Raw genomic sequence first — 26,492 nt, 5'->3', positions numbered from 1 at the left:
AGTTGACTGTGCCTTTAAACAGCTTGGAAAATTCCAGAAAATTATGTCATGGCTTTAGAAGCTTCTGATAGGCCTATTGACACCATTTGAGTCAATTGGAGGTGTACCTGTGGATGTATTTCAAGGCCTACCTTCAAACTCAGTGCCTGTTTGATTGACATCATGGGAAAATCAAAATAAATCAGCCAAGACCTCAGATAAAAATTATAGACCGCCACAAATCTGGTTCATCCTTGGGAGCAATTTCCAAACGCCTGAAGGTACCATGTTCATCTGTACAAACAATAATATGCAAGTTTAAACACCATCGGACCACGCAGCCATCATACCGCTCAGGAAGGAGACGCCTTCTGTCTCCTAAAGAGGAACGTACTTCGGTGCAAAAAGTGCAAATCAATCCCAGAACAACAGCAAAGGACCTTGTGAAGATGCTGGAGGAAACCGGTACAAACCTGAAAGGCCGCTCAGCAAGGAAGAAGCCACTGCTCCAAAACCACCATAAAAAAAGCCAGACTACGGTTTGCAACTGCACATGGGGACAAAGATCGTACTTTTTGGAGAAATGTCCTCTGTTCTGATGAAACAAAAATAGAACTGTTTGGCCATAATGACCATCGTTATGTTTGGAGGAAAAATGGGAGGCTTACGAGCCGTAGAACACAATCCCAACCGTGAAGCATGGGGGTGGCAGCATCATGTTGTGGGGATGCTTTGCTGCAGGGGGGACTTGTTCACTTCACAAAATAGATGGCATCATGAGGCAGGAAAATTACGTGAATATATTGAAGCAACATCTCAAGACATCAATCAGGAATTTAAAGCTTGGTAGCAAATGGGTCTTCCAAATGGACAATGACCCCAAGCATACTTCCAAAATTGTGGCAAAATGGCTTAAGGACAACAAAGTCAAGGTATTGGAGTGGCCATCACAAAGCCCTGACCTCCAATCCTATAGAAAATGTGTGGGCAGAACTGAAAAAGCGTCTGCGACCAAGGAGGCCTACAAACCTGACTCAGTTACTCCAGCTCTGTCAGGAGGAATGGGCCAAAATGCACCCAGTTTATTGTGGGAAGCTTGTGGAAGGCTACCCAAAACGACGTTTGACCCAAGTTAAACATTTTTAAGGCAATGCTACCAAATACTAATTGAGTGTATGTAAACTTCTGACCCACTGGGAATGTGATGAAAGAAATAAAAGCTGAAATAAGTAATTTTCTCTACTGTTATTCTGACGTTTCACATTCTTAAAATAAAGTGGTGATCCTAACTGACCTAAAACAGGGAATTTTTACTAGGATAAAATGTCAGGAATTGTGAAAAACTGAGTTTAAATGTATTTGGCTAAGGTGTATGTAAACTTCCTACTTCAACTGTAACTGGTAGAATACTGATAGAAAATAATACAATATACTTTCAGTTTGTTTAGAATGGAAATCCGTTGTCTGCCATTTTCCCATCACCCAGACACACATGTTGCAGCGTCAGCAAGGGAGGAATTAAAATGGAAACATATCAAATAAATGATTAATATATGTTTAATAACTGACCATTACCTCATAAATACAGATAGGCTATAATACTGCATTTCTAATTACATTTATCCCACAAGGAATGTTTATGATCAGAACTGATTTTGCTATGGACTGAATTGCCTAGTCCTATTGGTATCTGGTAATAAGACAGTTTTCCTCAAAGCATGAGTCAAAGTCATTACTGTGTGGGGTCAATGTTTGGATTCAGCCCTCAAGTAGGATGCGTGGTTACTAATTAACATGTTGGAGATGTAATTAGTTCCAAGTTAGCTAAACCCAGAGCCAGGACTTCCGACCCCCACGCCCACCATGATTTACTCAGGCAACTGTTGATGCATTCCTAAACCGACTGACGTCAAGTGGGAAGGGCCCATACGCTCTGCTATATATAACTAACTCCGTCACTCTCTGTTCATTCATAACGCAACTCTGGATTATCAAGCCTCCGCTGAGAAGCTCCTTCTCCGAGGACTTCGGAAGAAACAACTGAGGAATCTACCACCTCTGCCAGCGTCTGCTTCTCTCAAACAATTATAAACACAACCAGAATTGTATCACTGATACTAAAACCATGAAAATGTCAGCAGAGCAGATTTCCGAGGTCCTGAAAGAGGGAGAGCTGGAGAAGAGGAGTGACAACCTCCTTCAGTTCTGGAAAAGGAAGACATGTGTCCTGACCACGGATAGCCTCAACATCTACGCCGACACGCAGAAGCGTACCAAGAGCAAGGAGCTCAAACTCCAGTCTATCAAGAAAGTGGACTGTGTTGAGCGCACCGGCAAGTTTGTCTACTTCACTATTGTTACCACGGACAATAAGGAGATAGATTTCCGGTGCTCCGGTGAAGATAACTGCTGGAATGCAGTGATCACCATGGCACTGATTGACTTCCAGAACAGAAAGGCTATTCAGGACTTTAAAACGCGACAGGACGACGAGAGCGGGTCCCCGGGACTGCACGAGAGCCGCATGGCCAGAGCTCCCTGAATGGCTTTGGGAGATTAGCTACCACACTCCGAATATGGTAAGACACAGAGCATGGACCATTACGCACAATAGAGCGGTTTTAAACAATGGTGAGGGGATAAATGTTTAAAAATTATTCAGCATAGCCTATTTTATATAATTATTGAAATACACCTGAGTGGAGATATATTATTAAAGTACTCTCATGAAAGAAAAAAACACATGTGATCTTTCCCTTATATACACAGGCCTAACCACGTTAGACTTGCCTACTTTTACAGATGCCTACAATCAGGGCCCGGCCTTAGCACTGGCTAAACATTTTAGTCCCCCCTCTTGACATCAAAGAGAACATTTTTAGTTGTTCAGTTAATTTCCTTCAATTCTACAAATGTTGATGGGGCAGAGAATTGTTTTTGCAGTTCTACAGAACATTTCCTACAAGTCTACACATTCTGCCACGTAGTGGGATACATTCTATGCAGTTTTAAAGTGAATTTCCTGCAATTTTACACATTTTGCCACAACTTATGCTATGTTAATGATATCTGACTGAGAGTGACTAACAAAATCCAGGCGGTAAAACATTGTTTTTAATCCTATCTGCTTTCGTCTCCTTCAGAGTCAGTTATGGACCATGAAGAACAGGAACTTGGACCAAAGAAAGACGTCACCCGGTCCGTGGATGAAGGATTGTTCGGGACAGATCAGCGCATTCCCTTAGGGACCTCTGTCCTGATAAGCTTCTAAAAGAGAATTTAAAATGCTCAAAACTCAAGACTGAATCCTTGAACTTTCAAGTATTTCAACGTGCGCTTTTCTGAGGAGGGATGCCTCCTGAATGACATTGCAAAAATGTGTTAATTTATTTGTGTCAAGAAAATGTTTTTCTTAGACACATGCTTATGTTGTTTAAATTATTTACTATTTCAGTGTGTATTTATTTGAATAAATATTCATACATTTTTGAAGAAAATGTGGTCCTATAGCCCAGTGGTTCCCAACCGGTGTTCAGCAGGAACTCTCAGGTGTGTCGCAAACTTTTCCTGATCTTGATTTTTTTTATTTTTACACTCACTTATCAACGTAACCTGTTGAATGCACATGGCATTTTGACTTGGGAGCGCTTGTACTGCTCAGATAATACATTAAATAGTACATGGATACATCCGTATCATTGTTTCAAGTCCAGTGTGCTCAGGCTGTTGGTACATTTGTATCATTTGAGGAGCGCACATCACAAGCAAAGTCATTTGTTTGATTTGACTTTGTCTGTGAAAAGGGGTAAACACAAATGAACTATCTTGCTATCTTTCTATGGCAGAGAGGGAGTGGTATGGCTAAGCCCAGAGCCATAAAAAATACATGGCTCTGGCTAAGCCTAATCAGACTTTTCACAAGCATTTTTCTACACCCGCAAAAACATCTGTTAAACATGTGTATGCGACCAATAACATTTGATTAACTATCAAATAATCCTAATTCATCTATAAAACCACTTATCACAGAAAATGTATGATTTTTCAATTTGGAAAAGATGAGATAGGGACATTTTAGGTGCACAGCTGAATTTTATTTTATTTAACTAGGCATGTCAGTTAAGGGAAAATTCTTATTTACAATGACGGCCTACCCCAGCCAAACCCAGACGGCACTGGGCCAATTGTGTGCCACCCTATGGGACTCCCAATCACGGCCGGATGTGATGCAGCCTGGATTCCAAACCAGGTGCTGCAATGACGCCTTTTGCACTGAGATGCAGTGTCTTAGGCCACTCGGGAGCAATTTTCTATCCCATGAAGGTGTGCCAAGGTTAAAAAAGGTTGGGAACCACTGCAATAGCCTATGTTTTTCTCTCATATATTGGTCAGTTAATGTTATGGATAAAATTTTGAGTGATGTTACATTGACAAAAATACAGATCTTCATATTAATCCTCTTTTAATTATCTTTATTAATCAGAGCCTTTATCCGTGAAGTCCTTTGTAAGATTTCAATTTGTATGGAGGTACAAATTGAGATGAGAGCACTATAAATGAAAAGATCTATAAAATATATCTTATGTTATGTATCCACCAATGAAATATACCTTAACAGCATGCTGTTAAATTATGCCAAATCATAACCCACAGCACAATGGCTTCCTGAGATACCACACTTATGAGCAGTGTATGATAGGAAAGTCCCTCTCTTCTTTTATCACAGGTTGCACCCTGTTTGTCATCTCCGGTTGTCATGCTTTATTATACATACTTTATGACTGATAAGGGTTGTGGTTTCACTACACCTGTATCAACGGGCCCTTTGAACACATACCTTTACAGCCAGGGTGTGTTGTACCCAGAGCCTGAAGGAATCTGCGGGGGTGGAATCACCTAACGACATGCGTGGAAATCAAACGTACCCGGGGATTAACCTCAGAACTAGAATGAGATTCCATTTCTATGAATAAACCAAAGAAAATATTGATATAGAATATTAATAATTACAGTTTTAATGGTTGAACGTGTGGACAATGTTGTACAGGTAATAAGAGAACTTCCCCAAAGATGCTCGTGTTGCTCTAGCCATACCTAACACATGCCTACGCACGCACACACACACACACACACACACACACACACACACACACACACACACACACACACACACACACTCACACACACACACACACACACACACACACACACACACACACACACACACACACACACACACACACACACACACACACAGATCATTAAGCTATGGGCACAGGACAGGGCAAACACAGGGCTGTGTTACAAGGCCCACTTTACTGCCCTGTTATCTATACACAAAGTGACCTGCCCAAGGTTATTATGTTGAGTTAGACACCCTGCTATAGAATGACTCACAATGACTCACAAGAAGTCATAAACAGGGGAGTTATTCCATCTTTATCCAAACTCCCATGACACCCTATATGTGTAAATTGAAACACTTGTGTAAATGTTTGTGGTGTGCCTGTGTCAAAATAAAGGAAACACCAACATAAAGTGTCTTAATAGGGCGTTGGGCCACCACGAGCCAGAACAGCTTCAACGCACAATGGCATAGATTCTACAAGTGTCTGGAACTCTCTTGGAGGGATGCGACACCATTATTCTATGAGAAATTCCATAAATTTGGTGTTTTGTTGATGGTGGTGGAAAACACTGTCTCAGACGTCGCTCCAGAATCTCCCATAAGTGTTCAATTGGGTTGAGATCTGGTGACTGAAACGGCCACGGCATTTGGCTTACATCGTTTTCATGCTCATCAAACCATTCAGTGACCACTCATGCCTTGTGAATAGGCGCATTGTCTTCCCATGGGGGCATAAGCATGGTAGCCAAATGTTAATTGTGTTGAGATGTTAATTGTGTAATTAGGAACCACACCTATTTCAGGAACCACACCTGCTTTTTGTTCATGATCAGGACTAAATAACAGCCAATTTGAGACAGTTGAAAAAGGTATGCATAGAGAAACATAACATCAGGAGCCTTGTTATTTTACATTACAAAGGCTCATACATGCTGATAACAACTTATAAAGAATTATACCTGGATGAAGTGGTAACGTGTTACCCTGAAGTTCAGTGTATTACATTGCCTTCGGAAAGTATTCAGACCTCTTGACTTTTTCCACATTTTGTTACATTACAGCCTTATTATAAAATAGATTGAATTGTTTTTTTTTACCTCATAAATCTACACACAATACTCCATAACGTTAAAGCAAAAACACGTTTTAGAAAGTTTTAATTTATAAAAAATAAAAAAACTGGAACATCACATTTACATTAGTATTAAATCCATTTTAAATAAGGCTGTAATGTAACAAAATGTGGAAAAAGTCAAGGGTCTGAATACTTTCCGAATACACTGTATATAGGCCTATTCTACCCCTTCTGTTTCTACAGTGCCGGGCCCTGTACATCCACAGCACATAGGTCTATGGGAGGGGGGTCAGAGGTGAGTGTAAGCCGAGCCCCAGGCAACGCTGCCTCCCACAGCCCAGTATGGCTGGTAGTGGAGTCAGTTCTCCAGGGGCTTTGAAGCCAGATCACACTACAATGACCACATCAAAGGACACAATGATCTAAGGAGTACTACCAGGAACCAGCCGCTTCCTGCCTAAATATACCACTCTCAACAAATTGGCACCACTTTAATCTCACTCACACTCACACCAGTGGCAGTCGGTGATGTTTAAGATGAGGGAGGAAGATTTTATTTTTATGAGTGTGGCCTTATTTCTATTACAGCATATTGGATGACTGTCATTCATATTCCATTTAGCCAGTTCAATGTAATATCGATAGGTTTAGGCTACTACATGATGCTCAAATTTTCCTTATAACCATCATGATGTTGCTATAGCCTAGCCTATGAATTAAAGTTTACAACGTCGGTGCACAGGTCGAGAAAACATTTTGAGTAATCAAGGTGACAGACAGTGACACATTCAATACTGCCTTGCACACTTGCACACTGCCTGCATCTAGCTGATTTAGGGTGTAATCATTAGTCCAACAGTTGCAAACCAATTTTTTTACAGGACAAATTCAGGTATGTTTATCCCCGTTTTGTTCTGTTTGCTTCCGTTTAAGAAATGTTTTTCAACAGAATCGGTGGCACCCCTGGTCACACGCAAACACAGTTCACTTTCGTAGTCGACTTTCCTATCGGCCCTGGACTATGCGACATCATCTATATGAACGCAGCTGCTGCCATATAAGCCGTTAGAATGCAGTTTATCATATCACACTACGCTTTATTATGGGAAACCATTTTAGTTCTCATCACTGCATTCTCTACCAGAAAGTTGGTTGGCCTTCTTTGAGGTAGGTTTTTTTTTTACATACAATCCCACTGTACCTAACATTTTTACTAAACTTTACAGATACAGTACTAGTTACCACACCCAGTCCCAGGGATGGTGAACTCTGGAAATTCCTTCGGTCTCTACGGAGTTAGATAAATCAGCTTTTAGTTTTCTTGCACCATATTTGTGGAAAAACCTTCAAAATGTTCTCAAATTTGATGTTTTGGTGCCTCTAGGGGGATTCAGAAAGCTGATTGAAAACCTTATTACTGATGACTGTGTTTGTTTCTTATGACCGTGTTTTTCTTTCTGTTTGCATTTTGTATTTATATTGATGTGTGTATTTTCTGTAATTTCTGTAATTTAGGGCTCATCTGTTAAAGAGACCTTGATCTCAGTATGACCCACCGATAAAATAAAACTGAAATAAAAAATAGCAGCCACATACAAACAGCATGAACATTTTGCTCGTATAATTACTTCTCGCTTCTACGCACTCTCCTCCTCTCATGATTTCCCCTTCGCTTGTGGACTTCAGTGCACACACATCTGTGACCAGGCAAAAAACAACTTTCCAAGTCAAACCTTCTTATCATAGCCAGTTGTGGACTTGAGTCACATGACTTGGACTCAAGTCTGACTCAAGTCACAAATTTAATGATTTGAGACTTGATAGAAAAAAACATGCAACAGTGAAACGCACACTCGGCACTCTGATTGGACCAGCAAACTGTCAATCAACACATGTCGAGCGAGCTAGAGAACAGATTGCTGATTTGCTGTACAGCTATAGGATCAGGTGCAGCACAAACATAAAATTGTAAATTGCCATAATAAATATGCAGCTCAAAATATAGTTTGGTGATCAAGAATATTAACAGTTTACTTGCAAGCTAATCAGCAATGGGGCAACAATTACTAGCTTAGGCCTACTGCTCTTTTGGTTTGTAACAATTGCTTGAAATTGATCATTTACTTATCAAGCTAGGATTTGGAATTTGTTGTTAAAATTAATTATTACTGTGGCGAAGACGCATCACAGGCGCAGTTCTTTACTTGCGCTCTCCTGTGGAGGGTGCTTTTTTTTCTCTCCTTGAAATGTTTGCTGTTGTTTTCACACGTTTAAATGCCTAGGCCCTATACTACAATATTTGCTAGCGTTTCATCATTCCTTCCCGTACTGTTTATTGCAACACGATGAGACTCATGAGGTATAAGTTCTGTTTATTTCATTCAATGTATGGTTTCCTTTGTTCATAATTCCCGGGTAATGTCTGTGTCTCCTATGTCTCTATCATTTTTGTGTGTGTGTAAAAGGAGCGCGCACGTGTCCCAACCTGCATAGAAATGGGCTACATGGCCAGCGCTCCACGCTTTGGAGTCAGAACACTGAATAAGAGAAAAGGATTGTTCTATGTATGAATAGTGTTGAAATATCATTAATAGTCATTAAGTCTGATTAAGACGAATGAACCAATGTAACAATGGATGTGGAAATTACCATTTGCATTTTAGGACCATTGGTTGTTATTGCCAATTGGGTAATTCTATGGTCCTGGGGGCCAAGTGTTTATATTATCTAGTAGGCCTAGCTGTTTGAGCTCCTGTTAAACAGATTTCATTTGGTTTCTATAGAGGAGGCTGTAATGTCATGACCTTAATCAGTACAGGCTAAGCTTGATACAGAGGTTATTTCTTTGGGGCAATTGCCCATATGGATTTTGTAAATCTATTTGTATATTTTGTATGAAATGGTGCTTTCACCATTCGATCATCAATATGAAATAAATCTCCACTCTGAGCACATCAACCTGCCTGGCCTTCTGCTGGTTTCATGCCCTTACAGCTGCTACAAGGTCCCTATTTTATAATTAAAAAGGCTAATCAAAATGTGTTGTAGACAAAATAATGAAAATGGACATCTGGTAGCCTCAATAAATAGACAAAGATTTGTAGTTGCATGTATAGATTAGTTTTTTACTTGACTTGGAAACTTGTGACTTGACTCGACTTGACTTGCTCTTAGAATGCATGACTTGGACTTGACTCGAGTCTTGACCTGTTCTACTTGGGACTTGACTTGAGACTCGTACCTTGTGACTTGGTCCCACCTCTGATCATAACCGCTAACCGCTACACCCACCTACAGTGTTGTCACAATATTAGCTAACAATGTTAGTAACGCCATAGTCAACATAGCTACTAGAACTAACATGTTAGTAAACCTGCTACAATCCTGCAGTACAGTGTACAGTCCTCAAGCAGTTTAGCAGTTACACCGGCAGGCCCCGGTGGCAAATGAATAAAACCAAAAGCTTACCATGACGTGGAAGAGTTACAGTGTTGGATAGCCATAGCCAGCTAGCTAACATAGCACCCCTCTCTCTGTTTGAGTAGGCTTAACTAGCTGCGTTTGCTAGCTAAGTGAAAGTAATAAAAAAAAAACGAAATATAGCTCTCTCTCTGTCTCATTCTCTCTCTCTCTCCCGCTTCTCCTTAATTTAAAAATTAATTTGTAAAAAAATGCAACTATTGTCTTTCTCTGAGTCAACTACTCACTTCGTTTCATGCTCTTCAATGCTAGCTATCTGTAGCTTATGCTTTCAGTACTAGATTAATTCTCTGATCCTTTGATTGGGTGGACAACTATTCAGTTCATGCTTCAAGAGCAAGCTAGTAGGGTGTCCTCCAGAAGTTGTTATAATTATAATAACTGTGTAAATCTATAAAAGGGGGTGAGAACCATACGCCTCCTAGGTTTTGTATTTTTTTTACCTTTAAATAACTAGGCAAGTCAGTTAAGAACAAAATCTTATTTACAATGACACCCTACCAGGGAACAGTGGGTTAACAGCATTGTTCAAGGGCAGAACAACAGATTTTTAACTTGTCAGCTCTGGGATTCGATCTAGTAACCTTTTGGTTACCAGCCCAATGCTCTAACCACTAGGCTACCTGCTGCCCCACTAGGGTACCTGCCATATTGAAGTTGATGTACCCAGAGGAGGACTGAAACTAGCTGTCCTCCGGCTGTACCATGGTGCTACCCAAAAGAGTGCTGTTGAGGCTAATGTAGACCTTAATTGCAAAACAGTGTGTTTTAATCAATTATTTGGTGACGTGAATATATTTAGTATAGTTTTAATGTATTTGGCTTCAAGCCAATCAAATCACTTCCTAATCAAAATGTCATTTTCAGATAAACTTGTCTGTTTCTGGTCTGCTTGTGTTGATGTCCTGCAGTTACTAGCTTGCTAAATTGGCCCTTTCCTAAGCAATGGATGGAGATGGGGATTTGGACTTAGTTCTCTGTACACGCCAATGATTGTGACAGTGATTCTGATCTAACCATAAATTAGTATGTTGTGCCACTGGCCTGAGAGGATTGAGGTTCAATATGTAGCCAAATATGCTCAAGTTAAGTAGCTGGCTAGCTAACTTAGCTGGTTCATTGATGCCCATGGGATGGAGTTAAGCTAGCAAGTGTTTTAGCTAGGTAGCCTATGACAACAAAAACTAAAAGTGTATGACAGAGCCATATACCGTTTTGCCAAGCATGAAAGAGAGGAGGATGGTATTTGGCGTTCAACAACAAGTAGGGTGAGTCCCAATTTTATTTTTTTTTAAACTTGAACACGCACACACACATTTAGCAACATTAATTGGACTAAATAGTTTTTAGGTATCTTTACGTTTGTTTACAGTGTATTTAACTAAGCGTATATATAGTTAATATGATGATGTGTAAATGTTTAAGTTGAAATGATGCTGGAATAGCAGAGGCAGTGATCCAGTTGTCTTAGTGCTGTTTTTCAGTAACTCTGTGGTTCTAAATCAATAGTTGTTTAGTAAACTGTCCAAAATAATAACTGTCCGTGTGGCTGTTGTCTTTTTGATGTCACAGCCTTATTGTATATCACGGTGTCGTAAGAACAAATGGGTTAAAGCACAAACAATGCACCACTACTGATGAGGAGGATGGTCCTCCCCTTCCTCCTCTGAGGAGCCTCCACTAACTCACACACACACACCTCTGCCCTGTAGGCACACTGCCGTGGGGGGATACTGGGGTTATGATCATCGTGTGCATCATGGACCAACTACCAACCCTGCCTGACCGTAACTGAGCGAAATAGGGGGACGAGAGAATGGCTGCTTTAAATTTGGGTGGGGTAGTGGATGGGGGGGATTTCCTCATATACTGTATCTTTGTGTTAGCCCGTTGTAAAAGTGTTTTGAGACCTTGTGAAAAGTGCTACATGACCAAAAGTATGTGGACATCTGCTGGTCAAGCATCTTATTCCAAAATCATGGGCATTGATATGGAGTTGGTCCCCCCTTTGCTGCTATAACAGTGAGTAGTTGACTCGGAGAGAAGTGAGAGACTCAGAGAGAGAAAGACAAGAGTTGCATTTTTTTTACAAATTCATTTTTTTTAAAGAGAGAGAACGAGACGGAGAGAGAGCTATATTTAGTTTTTAAAAATGCACTTTTCTGGGAAGGCTTTCCGCTAGATGTTGGAATATTGCTGCGGGGACTTGCCTCCATTCAGCCACAAGAGCATTAGTGAGGTTGGAATCTGATGTTGGGCGATTAGGCCTGGCTCACAGTAGGCATTCCAATTCATCCCAAAGGTGTTCGATGAGGTGGAGGTCAGGGCTCTTTGCAGGCCAGTTAAGTTCTTCAACACCGATCTTGACAAACCATTTCTGTATGGACCTCACTTTGTGCACAGGGGCATTGTCATGGTGAAACAGAAAAGGGCCTTCCCCTAACTTTCCACAAAGTTGGAAGAACAGAATAGTTTAGAATGTCGTTAAATCTGGTTGTAATAGTAGTAATGTGCTAAGTTGTTTGTTTTGCCGCATTGTTTGTAACTTATTTTGAACATAATGTTGCTGCTACAGTCTCTTATGACCGAAAAGAGCTTCTGGACATCAGAACAGCGATTTCTCACCTCGAACTGCACAAATATTTTTTCTTTAACGAATCCGACACAAAGGATATTCTGCTTTCTCGAGACCAGGTGCAAATCCCTGTCATCCGCATAAAGAAAAAACAGAGAAAAAGGGGGCGGAGGTCGGGCTGCCATGTGAGAAATCGTAGGCGAGTGAGTAAACCTCCACTACCATCTATTGGCCAACGTGCAATCATTTGAAAAAAAACCTGGATGATCTACGTTTAAGACTATCCTACCAACTATCCAACCTACCAACCGACTATCCTACTAAAACAACATTCAACGAGCTGTATAAGGCCATAAGCAAACAAGTGATGCTCCCAGTGGCCGGGGACTTTAATGCAGGCAAACTTAAATCGGTTTCACCAAATTTCTACCAGCATGACAACCTTTTCTCCACACACAGAGACGCATACAAAGCTCTTCATCGGCCTCCATTTGGCAAATATGACCATAATTATATCCTTCTGATTCCTGCTTACAAGCAAAAACTAAAGCAGGAAGTACCAGTGACTTGCTCAATACGTAAGTGGTCAGATGACGCGGATGCTAAGCTACAGGATTGTTTTGCTAGCACAGACTGGAATATGTTCCGGGATTCATCCAATGGCATTGAGGAGTATACCACCTCAGTCACTTCATCAAAAAAGTGCATCGGCAACGTCGTCCCCACAGTGACCGTACCTACATATCCCAACCAGAAGCAATGGATTACAGGCAACATCCGCACCAAGCTAAAGCCTAGAGCTGCCGCACTCAAGGAGCGGGACACTAATCCGGATGCTTATAAGAAATCCCGCAACAGGACTAAGATTAAATCCTACTACACCGGCTCTGACACTCGTCGGATGTGGCAGGGCTTGCAAATTATTACAGACTACAAAGCGAAACCCAGCCACAAGCTTCCCAGTGACGCGAGCCGACCAGACAAACTAAATGCGTTTTATGCTCACTTCGAACACTGAAGCATGCCTCAGCCGATGTAAGCAAGACCTTTAAACATGTCAACATTCACAAAGCCGCAGGGGCCAGACTACCAGGACGTTAACTCAAAGCATTTTCAATCTCTCCCTGACAGAGTTTGTAATACCTACATGTTTCAAGCAGACCACCATAGTGCCTGTGCCCAAGAAAGCAAAGGTAACCTGCCTAATTTATTACCGACCCATAGCACTCATGTTGGTAGCGATGAAGTGCTTTGAAAGGCTGGTCATGGCTTACATCAACACCATTATCCCAGAAACCCTTGACCCACTCCAATCTGCATACCGCTCCAACAGATCCACAGATGATGCAATCTCAATTGCGCTCCACACTGCCCTGGACAAAAGGAACACCTATGTGAGAATGCTATTGATTGACTACAGCCCAGCGTTCAACACCACAGTGGCCACAAAGCTCTTCACTAAGCTAAGGACCCTGGGCCTAAACACCTCCCCTGCAACTGGATCCTGGTCTTCCTGACGTCCCGCCCACAGGTGGTAAGGGTAGACAACAACTCATCTGCCACGCTGATCCTCAACGCTGGGGCCCCTCAGGGGTGTGTGCTTAGTCCCCTCCTGTACTCCCTGTTCAACCACGGCTACGTAGCCAAACAGTACTCCAACACCATCATTAAGTTTGCTGATGACATAACAGTGGTAGGCTATGATCACCGACAATGATGAGGCAGCCTGTAGGCAGGAGGTCAGAGACCTGGCAGTGTGGTGCCAGGACAACAACCTCTGCCTCAGTATGAGCAAGACAAAAGAGCTGAACATGGACTACAAGAAAAGGTGGGTCGAGAGCTTCAAGTTCATTGCTGTCCACATCACCAACAAACTATCATGGTCCAAACACACCAAGACAGTCGTGAAGAGGGCACGACAACACCTTTTTCGTCTCACTAGACTGAAAAGATTTGGCATGGGTCCCCGGATCCTCAAAAAGTTATACAGCTGCACCATTGGGAGAATCCTGACCAGTTGCATCACCGCCTGGTAGGGAAACTGCTTGGCCCAGTACATCACTGAGGACAAACTTCCTGCCATCCAGGACCTATAAACTAGGCGGTGTCAGAGGAAGGCCCAAAAAATTGTCAAAGACTCCAGTCACCCAAGTCATAGAATGTTCTCTCTGCTACCGCATGGTAAGCGGTACCAGAGCGCCAAGTCTAGGACCCAAAGGCTCCTTATCAGCTTCTACCCCAAGCCATAAGACTGTGGAACAATTAATCCAATGGCCACCCAGACTATTTGCATTAACACCCCTGCTACTCGCTGTTTATTATCTATGTATTGTGACTTTACCCCTACCTACATGTACAAATGACCTCGACTGTACACATTGACTCGGTACTGGTACATAGCCTAGTTATTGTTATTTTATTGTGTTACAGATTTTTTTTAAATATTTTTTTTACTTCAGTTTATTTAGTAAATATTTTCTTACCTCTATTTCTTGAACTGTATTGTTGGTTAAGGGCTTGTAACTAAACATTTCACGGTAAGGTCTACAACACCTGTTGTATGTGCATGTGACAAATACAATTTGATGTGATTTGATTTGCATGCTGTAGCATTAAGCTTTCCCTTCACTGGAACTAAGGGGCCTAGCCCGAACCATTAAAAACAGCACCAGACCATTATACCTCCTCCACCAAACTTTACAGTTGGTGGACTTTACAGTTGGCAGGTAGTGTTCTCCTGGCATCCGCCAAACCCTGATTCGTCTGTCAGACTGCCAGATGTTGAAGCTTGATTCGTCATTCAAGATAACTCATTTCCACTGCTCCAGAGTCCAATTGCGGTGAGCTTTGCACCACTCCAGTCGACACTCTGCATTTTGCATGGTGATCTTAAGCTTGTGTGCGGCTGCTCAGCCATGGAAACCCATTTCATTAAGCTCCTGATGAACAGTTCTTGCGCTGACATTGCTTCCAGAGGCAGTTTTGAACTCGGTAGTGAGTGTTGCAACTGAGGACAGACGATTTTTTACACGCTACACTTTTCAGCACTCGGCAATCCCATTATGGGAGCTTGTGTGGCCTACCACTTTGCGACTGAGCCGTTGTTGCTCCTAGACATTTCACTTCACAATAACAGCACTTAAAATTGTCTGGGGAAGATCTAGCAGGGCAGAAATTTGATGAACTGACTTGTTAGAAAGGTGGCATCCTACAACGGCCACATTGAAAGTCACTGAGCACTTCAGCAAGGCCATTCTACTGCCAATATTTGTATATGGAGATTGCATGGCAGTGTGCTCGATTTTATACACCGGTCAGCAACAGGTGTGGCAGAAATAGCCGAATCCACTAATATGAAGGGGTGTCCACATACTTTTGTATATATAGTGTATGTATTCAATCCATGTATCATGATGGTCATCGTAGATGTGTTTTTCTTATCGCTCTCCGGAGCATCTGGGCTGTTGTACTTCTCCTCCTTCCATGGACGGACACTTACAATGAGATATAGCAGAAGACCAGACAGACCACATAGACTATGTCCTCTCTTTACTGTACTGCATCTGTTTAAACATCCTCTGACGTGTACCCTTGGCGCAGGCTCAGCCCATACTTTATCCCCAGTGTCGTCAATAGACAACAGCCTGTCATTATGTGGACTGCTGAACATGGCAGGCTGTGGAATAATGATTGTATTGTTGGGGAGTGTTTTCACTTGGGCTCAATGCAACCAAGAGAGGAGATAGATAGGAGAGAGCTGTGACCATTTGGTATAGTTGGAGTCAATATCAAGCAAGTACTCTGATGATCTCACAATACTCTCTTTTCTGAGATCCAGGCCATTGCTTAGTCGTACTATTCCTAGATGAACTATGTATTTGGATCTAACAGTGAACCTCAATGTAACTACAGTATATGCAGTGCTACAGTAAGCAAGCTCACTGAGTCTCGTGATTTCTGTGGGCGTGGTGATTAGAGTTGCAAAACTTTCAATCAATTCCCTGGTTTTCCCGAAATCCCAATTGGAGGATTCCTTGAATCAGGAGGAAATAAGCAAGAAGTCTGGAATCCTCCTGGAAAAACAAGGAATTTATTGGAAGTTCCAGGAATTTTGCAGCCCTAGTGGTGACTGGCGAGGGTTGGGCAGTGTGTGCGTTTATGTGTGTGTGGTGAGAGGATGGGCGGACGTCGGAAATATCTCTCTATTAGTTATCAGAGACATATGCCTCTCCCACACTACTCCTCTCATGTCCTTACAGCAGCAGCGGTGCATGGGTTAAATCCCCCCCCCCCCCCCCCCCCCCCCAAAAAAAAAAGCCATATTACAACCTATGTGATGTGATAAATGTGTTGCTTGATCTATAACCTGTTAATCCATATGCCTTGCGACTGTGATATATAGGCCTAAGGCTGAGACAACAAGAAGACACAGTGTCAGAATTAATGTGTGCGTGCAAGTAGAAAACATGTAGACTTACCCTACTTATAGAGAAATGCCAATGCCATCCTCCTCTCTTTCAGGTTGACAAAATGGTATATCACTCTGTCATACAGTACATGCTTTTATTTTTTGGTGTCTTAGACTACCTGCTAAAATGAATTCTAACGAGCTTAACTTCCATTCATGGGCAACGTTAGCTTGTTAACATTAGCCTTCTACATGTAGCTACATATTGAACGTCCATCCTCTCAGTCCAGGGGCACAACAATGTAGGAATTAATGGTTGGATCAGAATCACTGTTATAATCGTTGACCAGTTCGGAGAATTAAGTAAAACCAAAATCCCTATCTCCATCCATGGCTAAATTAGGAAACTTTAGCTAGCTGTCTAGACATAGCCACCGGAGGACAACAACACAATGAGATGCAACAACTCAATTCAATTTTTTCTGTCAATGACGTATGCTCTCAATGGGATTTGATAGGAATGACGCTAAATCCAAGCTGGCTTCCCTTGACACTTTGTTTTTGGTGCAATTTTGGTGCAATTTTTTTTGGGCAATTTTTAAAAACTTTTCGTCAACATTTTTTAAACTTTTTCGTCAAAGTAGGCCAGATGGCCGCTGGCTTCTTTTGCATTCAATGCTACGGGTAGCAACAATGTCATATGCTTAATTTTACTTGATTTACTTTAATATTTATATTTTTGACAACTTTTACTTTTACTTCACTTACATTCCTAAAGAAAATAATGTACTTTTTTCTCTGTACATTTTCCCTGACACCCAAAAGTACTCGTTACATTTTGAATGCTTACCAGGACAGAAAATTGTCAAATTCACACACTTATCAAGAGAACATCCCTGGTCATCACTACTGCTTCTGATCTGGCAGACTCACTCAACACACATGCATTGTTTGCAAATTATGTCTGAGTGTTGGAGTGGGCCCCTGGCTATCCGTAAATTTAAAAAACAATAAAATAGTGCTGTCTGGTTTCCTTAATATAAGGAATTTGAAATTATTCAAACTTTTACTTTGACTTTTGATACTTAAGTATATTTTAGCAACAACATTTACTTTTGAAACTTAAGTATATTTAAAACCAAATACTTTTAGACTTTTACTATGTTACTGGATGACTTTCACTTTTACTTGAGTCATTTTCTTTTTTTTTCTTTCTTTTTTTACCCCTTTTTCTCCCCAATTTCGTGGTATCCAATTGTTATCCAATTGTTGTAGTAGCTACTTATCAAGAGAACATCCCTGGTCATCACTACTGCTTCTGCTTCTGATCTGGCAGACTCACTCAACACACATGCATTGTTTGCAAATTATGTCTGAGTGTTGGAGTGGGCCCCTGGCTATCCGTAAATTTAAAAAACAATAAAATAGTGCTGTCTGGTTTCCTTAATATAAGGAATTTGAAATTATTCAAACTTTTACTTTGACTTTTGATACTTAAGTATATTTTAGCAACAACATTTACTTTTGAAACTTAAGTATATTTAAAACCAAATACTTTTAGACTTTTACTATGTTACTGGATGACTTTCACTTTTACTTGAGTCATTTTCTTTTTTTTTCTTTCTTTTTTTACCCCTTTTTCTCCCCAATTTCGTGGTATCCAATTGTTGTAGTAGCTACTATCTTGTCTCATCGCTACAACTCCCGTACGGGCTCAGGAGAGACGAAGGTTGAAAGTCATGCGTCATCCGATACACAACCCAACCAGCCGTACTGCTACACAGCGCGCATCCAACCCGGAAGCCAGCCACACCAATGTGTCAGAGGGTACACCTGGCAACCTTGGTTAGCGCGCACTGCGCCCGGCCCGCCACAGGAGTCACTGGTGCGCGATGAGACAAGGACATCCCTACCGACCAAGCCCTCCCTAACCCGGACGACACTAGGCCAATTGTGCGTCGCCCCACGGACGCGGCCGGTTACGACAGAGCCTGGGCGCGAACCCAGGGACTCTGATGGCACAGCTGGCGCTGCAGTACAGCGCCCTTAACCACTGCTCCACCCGCCACCCGAGGCCTTGAGTCATTTTCTATTAAGGTATCTTTACTTTTACTCAAATATGACAATTGGGTACTATTTCCACCACTGCTTTCACTTCCGGCTACCTCTTGTATTCAAAAAAACACTTAGAACTCACCATCACCTGGAATTCAACTCAAAAGACACTTTTTGACAATATTATTCTGTTGTAATATAAGTAAGATGTCTAACTCTGAAGTAAGATAAAAGTAGTCCCCAGATTACATCCACACAATGGCAAAGTGAGTCATAGAGCCATCATGACTGTGGTATGGAGAGGCCTTTTGCCGCCAGTCCCTGAAGTAGAGAGAGATCCATCCATCTCTCACCAAAGCCTTCTCTTTCCCCACACCCACATTTCCCATCAGAGCTCAGACATTCCATTACACTAGCATGAAGCAGCCACACGGCTCACGACATTCCCCAACACACACCCCTCTACACAGACAGACTCTTGGATCAAACTGTCCCACCACACACGTCACAGACAACCTACTCGACCCTTCACCTTCACATACATTTCCCGTCATCACACAGACGCCAGCACTTCTAAAGCAACGTGGGCCTTCACGTAAATACTACTGTACCTCTGTAAACACATGGGGGCTGGGAGGTTGAGCAACTATACGTCTGTGTGATTACCAATATTCCCACATCTCACGTCACAGGCGGTTAGTCCCACCTCTCAGGTTGTGTGTGTGTGTGTTGTGTGTGACAGTGTGTCTCTGTTTGTGTACGTGTGTGTGCATGTGGTGTGTGTACTTGTTTTCCTACATTATCAGGACCCCAATGTCTTAACAATTCATCCAAATTTCCTGAAAAGGTAGGAAAACAAAAGGGTTAGGTTTAGGTGTTTGGAGTTTGGGTTAGGTTTAGGGTTTTGGGGGTTAAGGTTAGGGTTAGGTTAAGTGGTGGGGGCAGGGTTTAGGGAAAATATGATTTTTAATGGTCAAACATTTTTATACTCCAAAAAGTCCTGAAATTTCATGTATACAACGCTGTATGTGTGTGGGAATTTGGTAAAGGATGTAGGACTCTCCCCATGTGGTTAGGTGAGTGCATACCTGAGCTCATACCTGAGCGCATACCTGTGTGGTTAGCAAATGGAGCTGGGAAACCTGCTACCTCAGGGCTGAGAAAGAGGGAGAAAAAAGTCCGGAGAGAGAGCGACAGAGAGACAGAGAGAGACAGAGAGAGAGAGAGAGAGAGAGAGAGAGATAGAGGAAACTGTTATGCTGTACAAAAAAAATGGGCTCTGGTATGGGCCAGCCTACTGTGCTGTATCCATGTTACACTTTATTTCCTTAATACAGTATGTATCATTTAAAAATCAAATTAAAGGTCAGTGTTGTCCCAGATCCCATCATCGTGGGATTAATCTAGAAATTCCCCGCCCTTAACAAAAGCCTTATTCTCATAATTGCCTGTCTCTATGACAACACTGTTTGTTGCCGTCTGAATGTCCATTACTGTCTGATGACTCATGTTGAAGGAACTCTCCGTATTCCTGTCTTCAGCTTGTATGTAAACCACGCTGCGGGAAGGAGTTGCCCATAACCACTGATCTAGGATCAACTAACCCTTCCCTAATCATAACCGTAACTATAGGGTGTGGGGGAAGCAAAACTGAACAAAGATCAGTGGGGAAACTTCTGTGAGCCGCTGGCCGATTCAGACATGGAGGAAGTATACTTACTACAAACTGAATGAAGAGATCTCACTGCTAATAGTAACTGCCATAAATAAGGTCAATCACCGTACCTTTCCCAGCGATGGCAGCCATTCTGCCTCAGACTTCTCCAACAGGAAGCATTAACTCAGGTGGAGGATTCTCAAACCACCATGGGACGAACCCGAGCTGCCTCCTTGTTTATGGGGTGTTATGTTGTTTAGTCTGAGAAAGATTACTCCACACAAACATTTCAAAACAGCAGCTGGAGGAAGTTTGTGTCTTTGTACAAAATGTTTCCTCATATATAAAAAATAACTCTGGTAAATGGACATGGCACTGGTTGTAAATTAATACAAATGAGAATTTAGGACAACAAGCAAATTCAGCATTCGCTGGTGAACCAAAGGGTCACTACTTCAAATCCAAAGAGCAGACAAGGTGAAAAATCTGTCGATGTGCACTTCAGCAATGCCGTTAACACTAATTGCTCCGGGGTCGCCATTGATAATGGCTGACCCTGGCCGTGATCCCACTCTCTGAGTGTGTCTCAGGGGCCATGTCTAGATTTGACAGTTGATGTAGTTTGGAATTCTGATCATGGAATTCCGAACACATCATCATTTTAAATGTGTCCACCATGTCCTCATTGTGTCCGGATTCCCCTTTCCCACGCTATATTCAAATGCCAGAATGCATTCTGGAAACGGTGGAATTAGTAAAATATGATAATAACACAAGAACAACTTGATGGCAGTAGCTAACACTGTAGATAACTAGCCAGCAAGCTAGTAAGCAAAGCTAAGGAGATTGCATATGGGTTAGCGTAACTCTAGCCAAACAACAACAAAATGATTGTAAACATTAGTGAGCTAGCTAGCATTTATAAGGCAAGCAAAGATACTATTTATTGTGGGCGGAGTGCTGATGACATCGCCCAATGTATGCACTTTCGGTTGACTCCAGACTGAGGAAAAATCCACACACAATGCATCCCTGACCAACTCCTGAGGTGGTCAGCCAGATCTGAACACAATCAGACCACACTGCGACTTTGTGCATCTAGACCTGTCTTTTCAATGTGATCTTGGTAATCTGATAGCAGAAGTGGCATGTACAGTGCCTTCAGAAAGTATTCATACCCCTTGGCTTATTCCACATTTTGTTTTGTTACAGCCTGAATTCAAAACGGATTCACTAGACTACACACAACATCCCATAATGACAAAGTGAAAACATGTTTTTAGAAATATTGGCAATTGTTTTGAAAATGAAATACAGAAATATGCAATTTAGATAAGTATTTAAGTACCCCTGAGTCAATACCCCTGAGTCAATGTTATAATCACATTTGGCAGTGATTACAGCTTTGAGTCTTTCTGGGTAAGTGTGTGAGAGCTTTGCATACCTGGATTGTAAAATATTTGCCCATTTTTCTTTAAAAATGTGTCAAGCTTTTTCAAATTGGTTGTTGATCAAGCACATTTGATCAAGTCATAACACATTTAAGTCAAAACTGTAACTCGGCCACTCAGGAACATTCACTGCCTTCTTGGCAAGCTACTCCAGTGTGAGATTTGGCCTTGTGTTTTAGGTTATTGTCTTGCTGAAAGGTGAATTAATCTCCCAGTTTCTAGTGGAAAGCAGACTGAACCGGGATTTTCTCTAGGATTTTGCCACTGCTTAGCTCCATTCCGTTTAAAAAAAAAATCATGAACAACTCCCCAGTCCTTAACAATTAAAAGCATACCCATAACATGATGCAGCCACCACTATGCTTGAAAATATGATATGGAGAGTGGTACTCTGTAATTGTTGTATTCGATTTGCCCCAAACATAAAACTTTGCATTCAGGACAAATAGTAAATTGCTTCAAGATTTTATTTTACAATATTACTTTATTGCCTTGTTGCAAACAGGATGCATGTTTTGGAATATTTTATATTATGTACAGGCTTCCTTCTGTTGTTGATCCATCCTCAGTGTTTTCCTATCACAGCCATTAATGTTTTTATGGTGACGCCTGTATCTTTGTAGTGACTGGGTGTATTGATACAGCATCCAAAGTTTAATTAATAACTTCACCAATGCTCAAAGGGATATTCAATTTCTGCCAATAGGTGCCCTTCTTTGCAAGGTATTGTAGAACGTCCCTGGTCTTTGTGATTGAATCTGTGTTTGAAATTCACAACATGTGGTCTGTCACATGTTGTGAACCAGTATTGGTCGGTCACATGAATGAAACAAAATGGAGCGAGGGCATAACGGTACCATGGAAGCCCCGCTAACAGCTGTCTGTAGGCATTTAGAAGAAATGTCTATGTAGTCTACAGCCACAAAAAAATAACACAAGGCACTTTTGAATACGGGGTGTTATTTATATGTATAGCAAGTAGTGGCAAGAGAACCATTCACGATACACATGGTGAATAGCAAGTAACGACAAGGGAGAATTGTTGATGATGCACATGGGGTAATGAGGAGATTACCGAGTATGTTTGGGAATAGTACTAAGAGAATGTGGATGTGAAAGTTGTGTGATTGTGAGATATGGGATGAGAGCTGTCAGGGGACTAGCTCCAGTGTGAAAGAGGTGAATGAATGCCCCAACCAGTTCTGTAAGCTGAGTTTTTCAATCTGTAATGTTATCTAGGGGTCTGTCCAACACCACCTTTGGATCTACAGGTAGAGGATAACATGTCTCAGAAATCTCATGTGTAACGTGTCTCAGAGGATAACGTGTCTCGTTAGTAACGAGGATAACATGTCTCGTTAATAACTAGATTTATATGTCTCATTAGTAACGAGGATAACATGCCTCTGAGGTTAACATGATTTTAGATTACATGAGGATACCATGTCTCATCAGTGGAGTTTGATTTATAACGTTATTATGTATGGAGATATGAAAGAAGAGAGAACTATTTCCGAATATGCTGTTAACTTCTTGGATATAGGGGGCGCTATTTTAATTTTTGGATGAAAAACGTTCCCGTTTTAAACAAGATATTTTGTCACGAAAAGATGCTCGACTATGCATATAATTGACAGCTTTGGAAAGAAAACACTCTGACGTTTCCAAAACTGCAAAGATATTGTCTGTGAGTGACAAAGAACTGATCCAATCAGGAAGTGCCGCATTTTTTGAAACCGCCTCATGCAAATGACTCCTTATATGGCTGTGAAGGAGCTAGGAGTCAGCTTACGTTTTCCACGTTTTCCCAAGGTGTCTACAGCATTGTGACATATTTGTAGGCATATCATTGGAAGATTGACCATAAGAGACTACATCTACCAGGTGGTCGCTTGGTGTCCTCCGTTGCAATTATTGCGTAATCTCCAGCTGCAGTATTTTTCCTTTGCTTCTGATGAGAAGCCAACTGCCACCACTGATAGATTATTGAATAGATATGTGAAAAACACCTTGAGGATTGATTCTAAACAACGTTTGCCATGTTTCTGTCGATATTATGGAGCTAATTTGGAAAAAAGTTTGGCATTGTAAGTGACTGCATTTTCCGGTATTTTTCTTAGCCAAACGTGATGAACAAAACGGAGCTATTTCGTCTACACAAATAATCTTTTTGGAAAAAATGAACATTTGCTATCTAACTAAGAGTCTCGTCATTGAAAACATCCGAAGTTCTTCAAAGGTAAATTATTTTATTTGAATGCTTTTCTTGTTTTTGTGAAGATGTTGCCTGCTGAATGCTAGGCTTAATGCTATGCTAGGCTATCAATACTCTTACACAAATGCTTGTGTAGCTTTGGTTGAAAAGCATATTTTGAAAATCTGAGATGACAGTGTTGTTAACAAAAGGCTAAGCTTGTGTTTGAATATATTTATTTCATTTCATTTGCGATTTTCATGAATAGGAAACGTTGCGTTATGATAATGAGCTTGAGGCTATGATTACGCTCCCGGATACGGGATTGCTCGACGCTAGAGGTTAAATAGAGCTAGTTTAAATATCTAAACCCCTGTAGGAATAGAACAATAGTCTAAAGGAGGAATATGTGATGTTACACAAATGTATAATGGGTTACTAGAGTTAAAGTAACATAATATTGAGTATAATGGGTTATTATGATGATCTGATGAAGTAACACTAGAAAAATAAGAAGTAATATATAACTTGCAGACGTACGTAAATTCTGAGAAATGTTCAGAGTGGTCCCTTTATGGATCATTTGAGAAAGATAAGGTTAAAGCATTGTATGGGACTTGACTTCCCCTAACCAATAAAAACTAAAAACGATTAGAAGGGTTCCTCCACCCTGGTAATGCATTTTGAAATAAGCCCATACCCTGATAAATAGAACCAATGATTTTCTGTATTCACCTACTCAACTGTTTAGTGTTAGGTTGAGACTTTTTTTTATTTTGTTTTTTTATTTGTATTTTTACCCCCTTTTCTCCTCAATTTTGTGGTATCCAATTGTTAGTAATTACTATTTTGTCTCATCGCTACAACTCTTCTACGGGCTCGGGAGAGACGAAGGTCGAAAGCCATGCGTCCTCTGAAACACAACCCAACCCATGTGGACTGATGATTTTCGAAAATAGGCACAGTGGGCTTTTGGTTTCTCTCCCTCTAAAAACAGAAATAAATTATTCTAAATAACAAACTGGCTTTATTTACAAATTAGTAAGAATGTTCAAGAATGGCCTTTTTCCCTTTATTCAGATTATAATCTCACCCTTTCGGTTATTTGAAACAAAACCATCTCCAAAATATCATTAGTTTTTTAAATAAGCCATAGAAAGTTGGTTGCAATTTCAATTAAAAAAAATACAAATAAGGAACTTGTCTGTCGGCCCTGCATTAAAGACCAACATTTTTTTAAAGAAAATAGTGATAAATAAAAATACATACCAGTTTCATTTAAGGACCAAAAAATTGACAGCTGTGCCATACAGATTGCAAAATAGTTGGGAAGAGATTTTCGATGTACCAATTCCATGGCACATGCTTTATGAATTGACACGCAATTTTCCATTTATTATAACCTACTGCAGGCCTAAAACCTATGGGTTTAACCTATGTTTCTCTCCATCACCCACACACACCTTAAACACTTGGATAATAAAGTATTTAAAGCATATTGAAGAAAAAAGCTGCCTCTTAAAGTAAACACGTAAAACTCAGGATTCTGTAAAAGCATACCCCAATCAGGATATGCGGTGCTTAAAGACACTCAGAGCCTGCAATGGCATTATCATAATCTCTAGGCTGTGCCGAGTTCAACGAGATGCCCCCCTAGACCGTAGCTTGCTCGGTCTGAGCTCAGCGACCATGAAAAAGTAGGCCCATAATGAAGCCTGGCCCTAAATTGAAGGTGCTTTTGGGTGACAGCGGGAGACCAATTAGGGGTAGAAGCACAATTCGACCTCAGGAACATTCCTGAGATCCTCCCGATCTGTGCAAGCCTAACCTTGACCATGTGGCATTAACCCTTAACAGTTAAAAGAAGGTGTTTACATCAAACACTTTTCAATGACTTCTCTCCCTATAGGAATACATTGCCTGCTCCTCTAAAGTCAACCTGAAGCCTATGTGGGTTATGAATGCCTTATGAACCTGTCTTCGATGACAATCCATCAGGCCACAGTGAGGTCCACCTGTGTCATTTCCTAGCTTCCTGAAGCAATCGGAAGTGTTTCAAATCACCCTAAAAGTGTTTTTCTATACCCAAACTGATGTTTGATAGAAATAGTGAATTCAACCCTGTGTAAATCAGTCAGTTCTTAAAGTAAAGACTTAAAATCAGGATTCTGTAAAAGCATACCCCAATGAGGATATGTGTTTACTTATAGCTTCTTGTGCCAACCGGAAGTGCCATAATTGGAGTCATGGGGGCTGTTTCGAAGGGTTAAAAAAGTCAGATCTTTTCAAAACTTCATATGTGCGATTAGGCAACCCTCATGAACTGTAAATCAGCAGTCATGTCTCCCATAAAACTTCCAAGAAAAACTCACACACACACACAGCTTGGACGGAGAGACACAGTGTGGTGAGTAGAGACAGACAGTGCCTGCAATAGTTAACTTTGTTCGAACTATTAACCTAGTAGTAATTACTAACCTGAATTTTTAT

At 41.1% G+C, this 26,492-nt stretch overlaps 1 protein-coding gene across 1 annotated transcript; it reads left to right on the top strand.

The window, feature by feature from the left end:
- The first annotated feature begins 1,935 nt into the window (after positions 1–1,935).
- phlda2 (pleckstrin homology-like domain, family A, member 2) lies at positions 1,936–4,434 on the top strand. The gene is made up of 2 exons (XM_021564155.2): positions 1,936–2,558; positions 3,123–4,434. The coding sequence occupies exon 1, from the start codon at positions 2,105–2,107 to the stop codon at positions 2,519–2,521; it is 417 nt and encodes a 138-aa protein (XP_021419830.1). The 5' UTR covers positions 1,936–2,104; the 3' UTR covers positions 2,522–2,558; positions 3,123–4,434.
- The last annotated feature ends 22,058 nt before the right edge of the window (positions 4,435–26,492 follow it).

Source organism: Oncorhynchus mykiss, chromosome 2, assembly GCF_013265735.2.
Source record: "Oncorhynchus mykiss isolate Arlee chromosome 2, USDA_OmykA_1.1, whole genome shotgun sequence".
Classification (NCBI taxonomy): domain Eukaryota; kingdom Metazoa; phylum Chordata; class Actinopteri; order Salmoniformes; family Salmonidae; genus Oncorhynchus; species Oncorhynchus mykiss.
This window is presented reverse-complemented; position numbering and strand designations above follow the sequence as displayed.

Bases quoted from the DNA above. Each gene is read 5' to 3' on its own strand.
- phlda2 (XM_021564155.2), top strand. From the start codon at position 2,105: ATGAAAATGTCAGCAGAGCAGATTTCCGAGGTCCTGAAAGAGGGAGAG.